Here is a 13,189-nt window from a genome sequence, read left to right as displayed (position 1 = left end):
TACAATCCTCTACCTCTCTCCCCTCGCCGTGCAGAGCTCAATCCACCCGAGAGTATACTGCTGCTGCTGCCGCTCCTCTGCCTACCTGCTAGTTGGGGCGCTTGCTACCACCCTCCTGTCCGGCGATTCCAGTTGGAGGAGTAGCCTGTAGTCTCTTCTCTTCAATGCGAGGAGAAGGCATCGGCGGTGGGAGGAGCAGTGGTCGTCCTTGCTGAAGTTTCGTCAAGCTCGGTCCCCGTCGCTGTCCTCGAAAGCGAACTTCTTGGCGACCAGCAGCAAGGAAGCGGAGGAGAGGAGGGATATAATGGCCACCACGGAAGGTATCCTTCTTCTTCAACCTCCATGCCAGACTCTGGTGCTGAGGGCGCAGTATTTTTCTACTTCTCTTTTCCTCTCTGCTTTCCTGCTTCCGTCCGTCCGGCGATGCCGGTGGGGCCATGACGAAACTCTGGGAGTTCTTCTTGCTTGAACCTGCAGGCGGCGGCGGCGGCGGCGGAGGAGGAGCAGCAGAGAGGGCGGAGGATCCTCTCCCTGGCTCCGGCGAGGAAGGTGAGCGCCGTGGCCACTGATTGATTACTTTCCTCTGCTGCCCCGGCGCGAGTAATTAGCCGGATCCTCTGCTTCCTCCTCTGATTCTCCTGCCTCGCCAGGCAGATTGCAGAATCCCTCCTTTTTTTAGTTTTCTCTAAATAAATTCAAGCTGTTTTTTTTTGTTCCCTTTTTCATTTCAACCAATCAAGGACTTAATTCGTGTTATTACCACACCTGTTCCAGTCCAAGAACTGACAGAGTTTAGTCTTTCTGAAGTTTTTTAGTATTCTCGTGCTTCGGTTATAAGCAGATGCAGAATCTCTTTTTTAGTAATCAAATTTAAGCTATTTTTTTGCCCCATTTCAACCCTCAAGAGTTCCAATTTGTGTCAACACACGTGTTCCAGGACTGACGGAGAGTTTAGTCTTTTTTGGAGAGATTATTGATGTCAGTTTGGGATCCTGGCCCTGTTTCTAACAGTTTTATATATTAGGCTGAGCCATCTGCCGCATCTCTCCGAATAAAAGACTGATGGCATGTCAAATTCCCCCAAATTTAATTTACCTCATTTCAATCCCAAGAATTGAATTTGTGCCAGCCACAGCACGTGCTCCAAGGACTGACCAAGAGCTTAGTCTTTTTTGAAGAGAATCAAGATATTATTAATGTCAGTTTTCGGATCCTGGCCCTGTTTGCAACTGTTTTAAATTTTAGGTTGGGCTGTCTCATGTACCTCTCCAAATAAAAGACTGCTAGCATGTCAAATTCCCCCAAATTTCCCATCCCCTACCAAAATCCCTGAAGTTGACATCCACATTTCTTTATCAATCGGCACCCACTTGATCCTTTTGCAAATAGACCAATCCTATATGTCCCTGCATGGGTGAATTCCATTCCATTCCGTTCCGTTCCGTTCCAGCCTTGGACGTGGTAGGCGCAAGGAAAGCATCAGCTTTGGAGGGGCGCAGGGTGGTGCAGATGTCAATTTGTTAGGGGGCGGGGATCCCTGCATGGGGTTGGCAAATCAACATGGCAGCATGTGCTTTTCATCGCCGAACCAGAGGAGCACAAACGTCCCCCTATCATGAATCATGATGGAATCGAACGGGAAAATAGAATAGGGCCTTGCGTGTGACAATGATTTGTACCTTGCGGCGACGGGCAGCGGGCTTTGTCTTGTTTTCCATGGCTGGTGGCTTGTTTTGTCCATGAATAAGACTCCCAGTTTTGTTGCCATGCAGACTTGTTATGGCTGCTCCTGCTGATTTGTGTAAATCTTGTTTTTTTGTCTGTCTGGTTAGTGCAAGCTGTGGCCCAGGAAGAGAGCAGGAGAAGCTCCGGTGAAACTGCCGATGCGGGCTGCGGCAACAGCGGGTTGGTAGCTGATGCCGCTGTGCCGAGCGAAGATCCAAGTGAGGGGCACAGCAGTGAGAGCAGCAGTAGCCAGTGCGCTGGTTCTGATGGAGATGACAAAGAGGTGCCTGAAATGTACTCCAAGAGCGGCGGCAACGACGAAAACAGCGAGTGCACCGACCAGAGCTCTCCCCGCGCGGTGCTGGACATATCGGTGTCCGGCAGCGTGGACTCCGACGAGAGCTCCTCTGTCGAGCAGCCGGCGGTGCCCAGCCGCAGCGTGCAGCCGCTGCAGTGGAGGAACCTGATCAGCGGGCTAATACTCAGCAGGAAGAAGCTGATGGCCAGAGCGGTGACGTTCCCTCAGCGGTCCAAGAGCACGGGGCTTAAAAGGTACCTGGGGAGGATGCGGAGCGGCAAGAACCAGATGGACTGCAGCGCCATCGCCCCGGAGATCTTCCCCGAGATCGAGAAGTGGAGGCCATCATGGAGGAGCTTTGACTACGATGAGCTCTGCGCTGCAACTGACAGATTCAGTTCAGGTAACATCATGCAACACTAACTCCTATGTTGCTGTAATTCAGTGCCCTTGATAATTGGGCTCCGTTACTATCATTGCAAAGCTTGTGGGATGTGGCTTTGCCGTAAAGAAATGGGTTTATAATTGTACTGCCATGATTTCTCCGAGTATAAAGAGGGTTTGAGGTCCTAATCATGAACTGTTCCTTAGGTTAATGATGGTTGTTACTGGTAAGCTAGTTGGAAAATTCTAGTACCAGACCACATTATTGTCATCAGTTATCACTCTGTACTGGTTTCTTTAGCTTGTCCAGTTTTCAAGATTGTGGTACCTCCAACAATTGTGACCATATGATGTGGAAACCTAACAGCTCTGTTTCTTCCTTCCAAATAGTTGGGAGTACAAGTACCATTATTGGCCAGAATTAATTACTCTTCTGTATCTTCATTATCTCTAAACATTTTTGCCTGACATCTGAATGTATGATATTACTAGATAATTTGATCGGAAAGGGAGGGCACGCTGAGGTGTACAAAGGACAGCTTGCTGATGGACAGTTTGTGGCGGTGAAGAGGTTAACAAAAGGCGGCAACAAGGAGGACAGGATCAGCGATTTCCTGTCCGAGCTTGGAATAATAGCGCACGTCAACCACCTAAACGCGGCACAGCTCTTGGGGTTCAGTGTGGAAGGGGGCTTGCACCTGGTTCTTCAGTTCTCACCACATGGAAGCTTGGCTTCTCTTCTCCATGGTACAGCCCTCTGAACAATTTGTTAGTTAGGCAATGAATGATACAGTTGACTTGTCGCGGTGGCTTCCAAAAAAGGGAGAAATAGAGCAAATATCTTGACATGTACGCCAACACAACGTAAACATTTAAAAAGTATCTTAAATGCTGATGTCCGTTGAGTGCATATTAAGCTCATAATTTGCATTTATGTATACTTATTGAATCATCACTTCATGTAGTACTTCTTCAGTTGAAAACATATGCATGATCATAAGAACCGCCCTTTTCTAATGAAAAGGACCATTTAAAAGAGGTGCTGTCAGTCTAGTGATAAATGGAGCTTACCTGATCAGGTGCAAAGGGAGGCCTCAGGTGGAAGGCCCGGTTCAATATCGCACTTGGAATTGCTGAAGGGCTATTTTATCTACACGAAGGCTGCCACCGGCACATAATTCACAGGGACATCAAGGCTTCAAATATTCTTTTAACTGAAGATTATCAACCTCAAGTACTAATTCTACTGCTAGCCTGTTACACTAGCCCCACCCCCGTTCTAATATTCCTGATGATGTAAACTGATGCATTTTTTTGCTCTCTCGTTGCACAGATCTCAGATTTTGGCCTTGCGAAGTGGCTTCCTGACAAATGCACCCATCAGGTTGTATTCCCCATTGAAGGCACATTCGGGTGAGTTTGATATGTTTCTGAATACTGCTTCATGTTCATGATGACTTCATAGTTCCCAGTAGACTGGCTGCTTGCATCAGTTGATGCAGAGCCCAGAGCTTTCCTCCTTTTTTTAAAAAATAAAGAGAAAAAATCTTCCAAGTGGACCAGAACAATGTTTCATGTTATTTCAACTTTGATTTTACCCCCTTCTACAGTTATATGGCCCCAGAGTACTTCATGCATGGGATCATAAATGAGAAGACAGACGTGTTTGCATACGGAGTATTGCTTCTTGAATTAGTGACAGGGCGGAAAGCCGTGGACTCTTCGAGACAAAGCCTGGTGATATGGGTTAGTATAGCAGATTCCTCTGATATACTTCATCACAAGTAGATTCAATTAGCTCTCTGAATATTATTGTTTGAACATATAAATATAGCAAACTGACTCAACTGTAAGTTAAGAATATGTATGGAAAACATAAAGAAAGATAGTTACGTGCTTCTGGAATCCTTTGAATTAATAAAATTTTCTTGATCATCTCAAAGGCGAAACCGCTGCTCGAGTCAAACAACATGAAGGGGCTGGTGGATCCTTCTCTTGATGTTGGATATGACCCAGAAGAGATGGCACTCACCCTGGCAGTGGCATCCATGTGCATCCACCACAGCGCAAACTTGCGGCCTAGCATGAAATCGGTGAGTGATTTGGGTGCACCTGTCGCCTCGATCGCAGAATGAACACTGTAAACTGATGAAGTGACGCGTTTGGTTGCAGGTGGTCCGTTTCATGAAGGGGGATAGGGAATCACTCGAACTGATGGGAAAGCCTAAACCCACAAAGCCCCCAATGTTCGACTCCTGTGATTCAGAGGACTACACTCGTACGAGTTACCTCAATGATCTGGACAAGCACAAGCAGCTTGCGTTGGAGCAGTGAATTTTTTAGCCGACTTTGGACAGATTCGGCATCTTTTTGTACATCGTGACTATCTTCGTTGTGATCCTCCCGCTTTCCAGAGATGTTTATAGATTGTATGGATAGATGTGAGGGATCAATCTGTCGTTTGCCTCCCTGCTTGCTGATCTAAGGTGTCATTTCTTGGCTTCCAATGGTCACTGTATGTTGTGATTCTGTGACCTGTATGGCCAGGGCCAGTGATGTTGGCTGTATGCCTGTATGTCACAATTCCTCATATGGGAACATGCTTAGAGATAGAAGAGTGGAATGTATTTCGGTCATCTGCAGGGTTTATTCATGTGTCCTTGTTATGACCTTCCATTTTCGCAGTTTTAGGCTTTCAGCACTAGTGTTTGATGAATAAGTTCAGTTGCTGCATAAAAATTGGTTACTACTACAGCTTACATGGATCTGCTAATGCAAGGGTTGCCCGAAAAATTGCCTTAAATATTTAACATTGGTCACTCGTAAGTTATATATTCTTGAGAGTAAAATGTATAGAAGTTATAAAAAGTAAAATAGCCATATTGCATATTTTGTTTTCAGTGAACTACAGCAAATTCTTCTAACCTCCACTATGCAGTACTCTGCAATTGCCTAGGCAAGGTGGCATAAATAAATAAATACAGAGACAATATTGTGCTTGCAAATGTAGATTTTGCCCTACATCGGTTACCTCATTACAATACCTGAAGATTTCACCTCACGCATAACATTAAACATCGTATCCAGGATTGACCTTCTGCTGGACATCTCCATAGCTTTCTAGCTCAAGCATGTCCTCCATGCTCCCCAGGAACAATGGCAGCCTCTGGTGCAGCTTCACAGGTTGAATGGAGAGGATTCTGGTCTTGCCATCTGAGCCTCGCCCCCCTGCCTGCTCGGCAAGGAAACTGAGAGGATTCGCCTCGTAAACCAACCGAAGGTGATCCCTTGGGTTCATTGCGACTCCACCATATATGATCGTCCGATGAAAATCAGCAACCAGCGAGCACACGTACCGAGCCGAGTACTTCTTGGGATGCTGCCCCTTGCCTTGTCTGATCGTGTCAATGTACTTCTTCAGGCCCTCTGGCCAGTCGAAATACCGCGCATCATTCACTGAATATATCTGTCCTGACATTGTATGCAATTGCAGATTTTGAGAGGAAGATAAAAGTGACTGTTAAAGCACCATATATCACAGGGGAAACTGGACACCTAAAGGCAGAGAAGGCACAAATTGAATTTTAGGATAAGAAATTATTCTGCAATGTCCTGTCGAGCCCTACTGGAACTAGGTAAAGAACATCAACCTAGAGTTAATAAAAACTAAGGTGGTCAGAAGCTAATAAGAACCGATATACATCTCTTTTTCTGTAGCGAGAAATACTGATATACTACATCTTAGTTACCTCTGGGGGGTATTTGCATGGAAGGATGCGTCAGAACAAATTCTCCTGTAGATCTATCCAATGTGAATCCATGGGTTCCTGCGCCGAAACTGATGCAGAAAATAGTGGCAGATGAATACAGGACGTATCCAGCAGCGACCAAGCGAGAGCCGCTCTGCAGTGAATTGAGCTGAGCTTTCTCCTCCACAGGGAGCTGGTCGAGTTCCACCAGCCTGTCGTATATCCCGAATATCGTTCCAGTGGGGATCGACACCTCGATGTTGCGAGAACCATCAAGCGGGTCGGTGACAACAACGTAGGGACCGTCGTCGCACATCCAAACGGGGAGATCGTTTTCTTCAGACGCCACCACCGCAACTTTTCCGGAGCTTTGGAGCGACGACAGGATGATCTCGTTCTGGATTGAAAATGAAGTTAGTATTCAGGTTACATGAATCTACTGCTGTTATTCATGCCAAGATGCATATGTTCCATTGGAGATACTCAGACACAGTAAGAGCAAAAACAGTGAAATTATTGTGGAAACTGACGGTCATTCTTGAGACGAGGTACGGTTTTTGAAATGAAGCAAACTAATCTAGTAGCAGAAATTTGTGAATGTAGATAAATCTAGTAGCTAAAGCATTTCACAGTCCACAATCCAAACCCTACAAAATTCAGCTCGCCAATTCAGAATCCAAGAATCTAGTAGCTAAAGCAGTTCATTCATTCAGAATCAACCTCAGTACGACACCAAAATAAAACACCGGAGGAAGCGGCACGCACCGACAATTCGTCGAGCGGCTTGGGCGCGTCGCGGCCGGCCGCCGCGGACGCGCCACCGGCAGCGGCTGGCTTGGCCCGCGAGAGGTCGGCGTTGCCGGGGGACGCGACGAGCGCGGCGATGCGCTTGCAGGCGGCCTGGATGTGGGCGACGAGGACGGCGAGGTCGGCGGGCGCGCCGGCCCGGCCCATGTGCTCGAGCAGCGTGGGGTGCGACGCCATACCGCCGTCCCCGGCGCCCGCGCCCGCGCGCGGCGGCCGGGCGAGGAGAACGCTGCTGCTGCGGCGGCGCGCGAGCGCCGGGAGGCGAGGGCGGGAGGGACGCGGCGGCGGGCGGCGGTTTGAAGTTGGCGGGAGCGGGAGCGGGAGGGGCGGGCGGAGTGTGCGAGGGGATAACGTCATGGCCGGTAGGTGGTGCTCGATGACTGACGATGGCGACGACCCGTGGGAGAAACGCTCCTTCGATCGCTCTCCTCCGCACGTTCTCCACTCCTTTTTGCCCCCCACGAGCTCCCCTCTTTTCTCCTCCCGTGGCGTTTTCCATCCCCGGAGCCAAGCCTCCTCCTCCCGGCCACCGTGACACACCTCGTGGCGGAGTTCGAGCGTGCGCCGTCGATCGAGCCCCGATCGACGCCGGGGCGGCGAGGGATGGGTCCTGGGTCGCCCGATCCAGCTCCGGGGCGCCCGGACCGGCGGAAGGCGGCGCTTCCGGCCAGAGGTCAGTGGAATTGGAGAATTCTTTCGTGTGATCTTCCATATATACGTCAATATACACGGTGGGATTCTCAAGTCAGTGCAAGAAGCAACTGCTGAGGAAACTGATGGTATTGCGTCAATAGCATAATCATACTTGAAAACCGAACCACCATGAAAGAGGTAGAAATTGTTCGCTACAAGTGTGAACGGCGTTACATCTTTTTCATGGCTGGCCTATCTGCTTCGGCTCAAGCATGATTCTGCTATTGATGCAATACCAACAATTCTTCAACAGCCGCTTCTCGCAAAACTCGAGAACCCCTAATTCCCACGAGAGCTCCCTGATGAAATGATGAAATGCTTCCACGAAATAATGAGATGGGTTGAAAACTGGCTTGTTTCTAATGAGAAGCTCCACAAGCATAACTCCAAAACTATAAACATCACTCCTCCCAGTCAGTTCATACTCCTTGTCTAAGTAGCCAATCCTACCGTGCATGTACAACTGTTGCCACAGGAGTATGTTTCGAGTGATAGAGATCTTAAATCACCCAAGTCAGATACCTTTTTAGAAAATTGTCACGTAACAATATATTGGCTGATTTGACATCCCTATGGAGAACTGGCACTGTAGCAGCTAAGTGGAGATAAGCAAGAGCAGTCGCAGTTTCTACTGCAATCCTAATGTGATCATCCCATGAAAGCAAGAACCTAACAATCGCTTAAGTGTGTCAAGGACATAGAGTGTTCCATTAGATATGAACTCATAGACCAGCAAAGGCACCAATGTTTCAAAAAAACTAATCATAGACAATTGTTCTGGACTGACTTCCGAAGTCAAGATAAAGCCTCAAACCTGGTGGATATATACCGGGCGTTCTCAGGCCATTTGCAGTCCGAGCTCTCGTTGACTGTCGTCCTGCTAATGGTCGGTGCAATATGTTCTCACTGCCATGTGGTCCTTCCCCTCGATCTGGCGCACAGTGTCGCGGGATTACCTCGCTGACAGGTGGTCCTTCCTTGGACACAGAGGGGCACGGTTCATGTGTCTTAACTCTTAAGCGGTGGCTTCATTTTGTTCCCCTCTGTGTATCTCTGATAGGCGGTCCCTTTCTTCCTGGCCCGCATGTCGATCTTCTCTTCTGGTGTGTGGTGGCTGGCAGATTGGGCGGGTGTAGGTCGGTCAGGTGACACTTTCTTTCTTCTCCCTTTATGTAAGTTTAATTTTCTCCGAAGCTTAGCAGGATTGAGGTGCATTGGTGATTTCAGGATGATATGTCGAATTGTCAAACCCCTTTGTTTTTAAAAGCTTTATACCACAAATTTCAGTCATGGTCAATTTATTGATACGGTCCAGGATGATACGGTCAATTTCACCCATACCTGTGGGTGTGGGCATAAACAATTCTTTTCCAAGATCATTTCATCATCCTAAATAAATCCATGCTCATTGTACTTTGACAGATAAATTGTTTGATCATTTTGTGTTCATCAAATGTCACAATACAACAAGAGATTCAAGGGAAACAAGATACATGGGCTAGGCTATCTGATGTGTACAGATAAATTATTTTTCCAATATCATCACAGAAGGCAGCAAAAAAAGGGACGCGGAGTATGTGATGGCGAGCATACAGGAGCTCGGTATCAGGGACGTCCAGCATTGCTATAAGATTCGGAGCATTTAATGTCTGAGCCACTCGGCTGGTCCAGCGGGAGCACGGGAAGTGAAGATATACTGAACCATACACATCTGACAGATGGGGCAGGGTTGAACGCCGTCGACGGTCCCTGGATGAGCCGTGGCTCGACGTTGTCGCCAGCGTCCTGATCCGTGGACCAGGTACGGTGGTTCCCGCTAGCGCCGGCAGTGCACGCAGTTAATGTAGTGGTTGGGCGACTCGGTGGATAAGGAAGTGAAGTTGGATTTGTGTCTTATCGCGGTGGAGGGAGAGGTGGAGACATTGACTCCGGCGACGGCGAGTGGGCGGTCCGGCGATCTCGCAGGTGTTCCGCCGAGCATGGAATTCTTGCTGCAGCCAATAAACAGGTACGGATCTGCGTCGTGAGCTATTCTTTGCCATGGTTCTGCGTTGAATGATTAGAACTCTACATTCTGCCCGTGAAAATTTTGTGTGGAATGATTAGAACTCTGCTTGAGGAGGTCAATGAAAGTAACGGGACAATGGAGCCCGTTCGGTTCCCAGTGGCCGCGCCGGCGGAGATTCCTGCTCCAGCCCCGGCCGGGTCAAGTGCGGACGGCCAGATCTATCGGCCGGAAGCATCAGGCGGGGACAAGGCTCAGGGGTCAGAGCACTCAATAGAGCAGTTGGACCCCAAGACGCCAGGATGGATGCAAAGGTACTGAACCCCTAGCCTATAAATTGCATGAGGATTTTGTAGTACCATTCTGCAATTGTTTGGATGAGTTCTGCAAGTAGTTACAGATGAAAAGACGCTGGAAAATTATAGATAAGGAATTTCATTTTGGTTATGGTAAATACATGACAGAATGACTATTTTAGAATTATATGATTGAATCAGATTGACTATTTTTAGAAGATATGGTTGAATCTGTGTCGGTGAACACTCTGAAAATGATGGAGGATGAAAATTGATATCAATTGGCTGTAACTGACCACCATTTGGTTCAGTGGTGTTCATATTATCTAACTGAATCAATTGACTGTAAGTAAACACATGCCTTATTGTCTGTGTGATGTGAATGGGCAGGGTGCGTGTAGGTGCTGCTGCTCCAGGCAGGCCTCCTTGTGCGGACAGGGTCACGACGCTGGAGAAGACCGTGAGGGAGTTTGCGGAGCATCCAAGAGACATAGTTATGATGCCAAAGATTGGAACCAGTTTCGACACCCTCGGAGAAGCATATGACTTTTACAATTTGTACTCATGGAAGAAAGGATTTGGTATTCGTTACAGAAAGAGCAGGCTGAATGTGAATAGGACGAAGTGTATGCAAGAGATCGTGTGTGGATGCGCGGTAAGCTGAATGTTATAACAGATTTATATTCCCAATAATTAATGATAGAAGACCTAAATGGTGTACAACTTTATAAGATATATTTTCCATTTTCATACTACTGAAATGTTTCTGATTTCTATTGAGTAGAAGTAGACCAGTTCACCATGTATGCGTAGCTGTTATCTGTTAAACCAGATACATCCTATTGAACTGTCTTATCTGAATTTTCTGAATGTGTACTGGTCATGTTCAGCATGTATCTGTTTTGTTAGAGTGTAAGATGGTCTGTGGTGCGCATTTTAATTTGGTGTCGCTTGAATATGAATTTGTGCGGACTGAAAATATTGGATATTTGCTTCTTATGGCTGAATACTGAAATTGGGCTCTCATATTGAATGGATTTATATTGCCAGTAAATAAATTACATATTACCTGAATTGCACGTGACAGAAGCTGACTTGTTAGTTTGTTTCGTCAGGGCAAGCCAATCGTTGAGAATACTCGTTCGTGCCGGTGTGAATGCCCGGCCCTCATCAGACTCCTGAGGACAAAGGACAATGGATGGTACATAGCAGAGCATCGAGATGGGCACAACCATGCATTGTCACAAACGTATGGCCAGACAATACACTGGCCGTCACACAAGCATATTGACGTTTACAGCAAGGATCTAGTTAAGCAGTTGAGGCAGAACAATGTCAATTTGTCAAAAGTCTACAGCATTATTGGAAGCTTTTTCGGAAAGATGGAGAATGTGCCATTCACCAAGTAGCTCTGCGAAATTTGTGTGGGAAGATAAGCCTGGAGCAGTCAGAAGATGATGTTAGGAAAACAATGGAAGTGTTTCATGATCTGTGCTCAAAGGATCCTCAGTTCACGTATCGAGTTCAGGCGGACAAAGAGGGCAGGATCAGCAACTTGATGTGGGCTACAGGTAACAGTAGGCTGCAGTACAACTTCTTTGGGGATGTCATCACATTTGACACAACCTATAGGACCAACCTGTATGACATGCCATTTGGGTTATTTGTTGAAGTGAACAACCATTTCCAAAGTATCATACTAGCTGGTGTGCTAGTTCGGCATGAGACAGAGGAAACATTTGAGTGTGTCTTCTCGGAGTTTGTGAGGATAATGGGGGGAAGGACCGTGGGACTCGCCCGGGGGCTACCATCATTGGGTGGCGTCAGGCGCGCCTTGCTTGCGCTAGCCCGCACATGACAGTCCAGTCGGGCCCACCTATCGGTGTCTTCGCCTGGATGGCTCGGACCTGGACGACCCGGCCAGAAGGTCTATGACGGATGGAGCACATGCCAGCATGGGGCCACCGTCATTGGGCGATGTCCATCACGCCCACACGCGCTCACACCACACTTTTCCTAAAAGTATGCTACCAAGCAAGAGTACGATCCTCGGGACAATTTGGTGAATTGACCTGAGTCTCAGGGTCTATTGGGATTAGTGGTTTTGTTTTATATTTCAAGAGCATCCTGGGTTTTTGGCCGGCACACACCTTTTGGGCTACTGGCTACATATCTGGGCAGAGAATAAATTGCACCAACTGAAAAAAAATCTGTGAAAAATTGGTTTGCGGATACCGGCTTGGCGGAAAAAAATCGCGGAAGCCAGACATTTACATAGACAGCTCAAGACCGAGGTAGTGCGCACCACTATGTGGTGTGGAAATTAATAAGATATTTTTCCATTTTCATCCTACTGAACTGTTTTTGATTTCTGTGGACTAGACTTAAACCAGTTGATCATGTATGTGTAGCTGTTATCTATTAAACCAGTTTCATCCTATTTGAGCTGTCTTCTCTGAATTTTCAGAATATGTACTGGTCATGTTGACCATGTGGATGGTTGTTCGAGTGTAAGATGGTGTGGTGCGGAATTAAATTTGGTGATGCGTGAAATATGAATTTGTGGAAACTAAAATTCTTGGATATTTGATGCTTATGGCTGAATACTAAAATCGGGCTACTGGAATCAGAAGTGTGCCCGTGGGGCATGTGTAAGCCAACCAAAGCAGTCCCTGCAAAGTTAATGAGGTGCAGGAATAAATGGGGCAGGAAAACTGTTGTGGCAGGAATTAATGAGCTAAACGGCTCGTTTGCTCCAGGTCGCGTAGCTAAACGGCACAGCACGTCCACACCCGTCTGGTCCGTCACCCATTAACTGACGGCGCTTTCTGAGCAGTGGGCCATCTAACTGTTTGGGCAAATAGCCCCGTGAGCATACACCTGCTGCTATACTCAGTGAAACATTGATGGCGCTTTCTGAGCAGTGGGCCATCTAACTGTTTGGGCAAATAGCCCCGTGAGCATACACCTGCTGCTATACTCAGTGAAACATTGATGGCGAGAGAAACAAATGGCACAGATTCCGGGCTCACAGGCGCTCGAGCTCACATGCGAATTTTCTGTCTATGCCTTTTGGGAACTTCTATGGACGAGACTGGCGGACATACTGACTGAACTCAGCTCTATTTCAGGCCAATCGGTAGGGCGCTCGGTCGAGGGCTGGCCATACCCTAAACGCATATGTTGGTCTACTATGATGATGCGCCCGTGGTAAGCTGCTTCACATCTATTG

General features: G+C 47.5%; 3 protein-coding genes across 8 annotated transcripts; 2 read left to right on the top strand and 1 right to left on the bottom strand.

Moving 5' to 3' along the window:
• Positions 1-6: 6 nt before the first annotated feature.
• On the top strand, positions 7-5,081 carry LOC119340500 (receptor-like cytosolic serine/threonine-protein kinase RBK1). 3 transcript variants are annotated; one of them, XM_037612420.1, is made up of 9 exons: positions 7-320; positions 478-549; positions 1,833-2,426; positions 2,900-3,154; positions 3,487-3,641; positions 3,741-3,820; positions 4,018-4,153; positions 4,351-4,500; positions 4,580-5,081. In XM_037612420.1, the coding sequence occupies exons 1-9, from the start codon at positions 305-307 to the stop codon at positions 4,739-4,741; spliced, it is 1,620 nt and encodes a 539-aa protein (XP_037468317.1). In that variant the 5' UTR covers positions 7-304; the 3' UTR covers positions 4,742-5,081. The 3 variants fall into 3 exon arrangements, with proteins under 3 accessions (XP_037468317.1, XP_037468318.1, XP_037468316.1); XM_037612421.1 differs by lacking the exon at positions 478-549; XM_037612419.1 differs by lacking the exon at positions 7-320 and having other exon boundaries at positions 341-549.
• A 148-nt stretch (positions 5,082-5,229) lies between these two features.
• On the bottom strand, positions 5,230-7,463 carry LOC119340501 (fructose-1,6-bisphosphatase, chloroplastic-like). The gene is made up of 3 exons (XM_037612422.1): positions 6,922-7,463; positions 6,157-6,553; positions 5,230-5,878 (listed from the first exon to the last, which is right to left on the bottom strand). The coding sequence occupies exons 1-3, from the start codon at positions 7,318-7,320 to the stop codon at positions 5,478-5,480; spliced, it is 1,197 nt and encodes a 398-aa protein (XP_037468319.1). The 5' UTR covers positions 7,321-7,463; the 3' UTR covers positions 5,230-5,477.
• A 13-nt stretch (positions 7,464-7,476) lies between these two features.
• LOC119340502 lies at positions 7,477-12,411 on the top strand. 4 transcript variants are annotated; one of them, XM_037612425.1, is made up of 6 exons: positions 7,477-7,636; positions 8,717-8,801; positions 9,079-9,664; positions 9,763-9,975; positions 10,348-10,612; positions 11,073-12,411. In XM_037612425.1, the coding sequence occupies exons 3-6, from the start codon at positions 9,636-9,638 to the stop codon at positions 11,364-11,366; spliced, it is 801 nt and encodes a 266-aa protein (XP_037468322.1). In that variant the 5' UTR covers positions 7,477-7,636; positions 8,717-8,801; positions 9,079-9,635; the 3' UTR covers positions 11,367-12,411. The 4 variants fall into 4 exon arrangements, with proteins under 4 accessions (XP_037468322.1, XP_037468323.1, XP_037468320.1 ...); XM_037612426.1 differs by lacking the exon at positions 8,717-8,801 and having other exon boundaries at positions 7,491-7,636; XM_037612423.1 differs by having other exon boundaries at positions 7,617-8,801.
• The last annotated feature ends 778 nt before the right edge of the window (positions 12,412-13,189 follow it).

The sequence above is a fragment of the Triticum dicoccoides genome, chromosome 7B (assembly GCF_002162155.2).
Source record: "Triticum dicoccoides isolate Atlit2015 ecotype Zavitan chromosome 7B, WEW_v2.0, whole genome shotgun sequence".
Taxonomy (NCBI): domain Eukaryota; kingdom Viridiplantae; phylum Streptophyta; class Magnoliopsida; order Poales; family Poaceae; genus Triticum; species Triticum dicoccoides.
The sequence above is the reverse complement of the archived record's forward strand: the minus strand, read 5'-3'. Positions and strand labels throughout refer to the sequence as shown.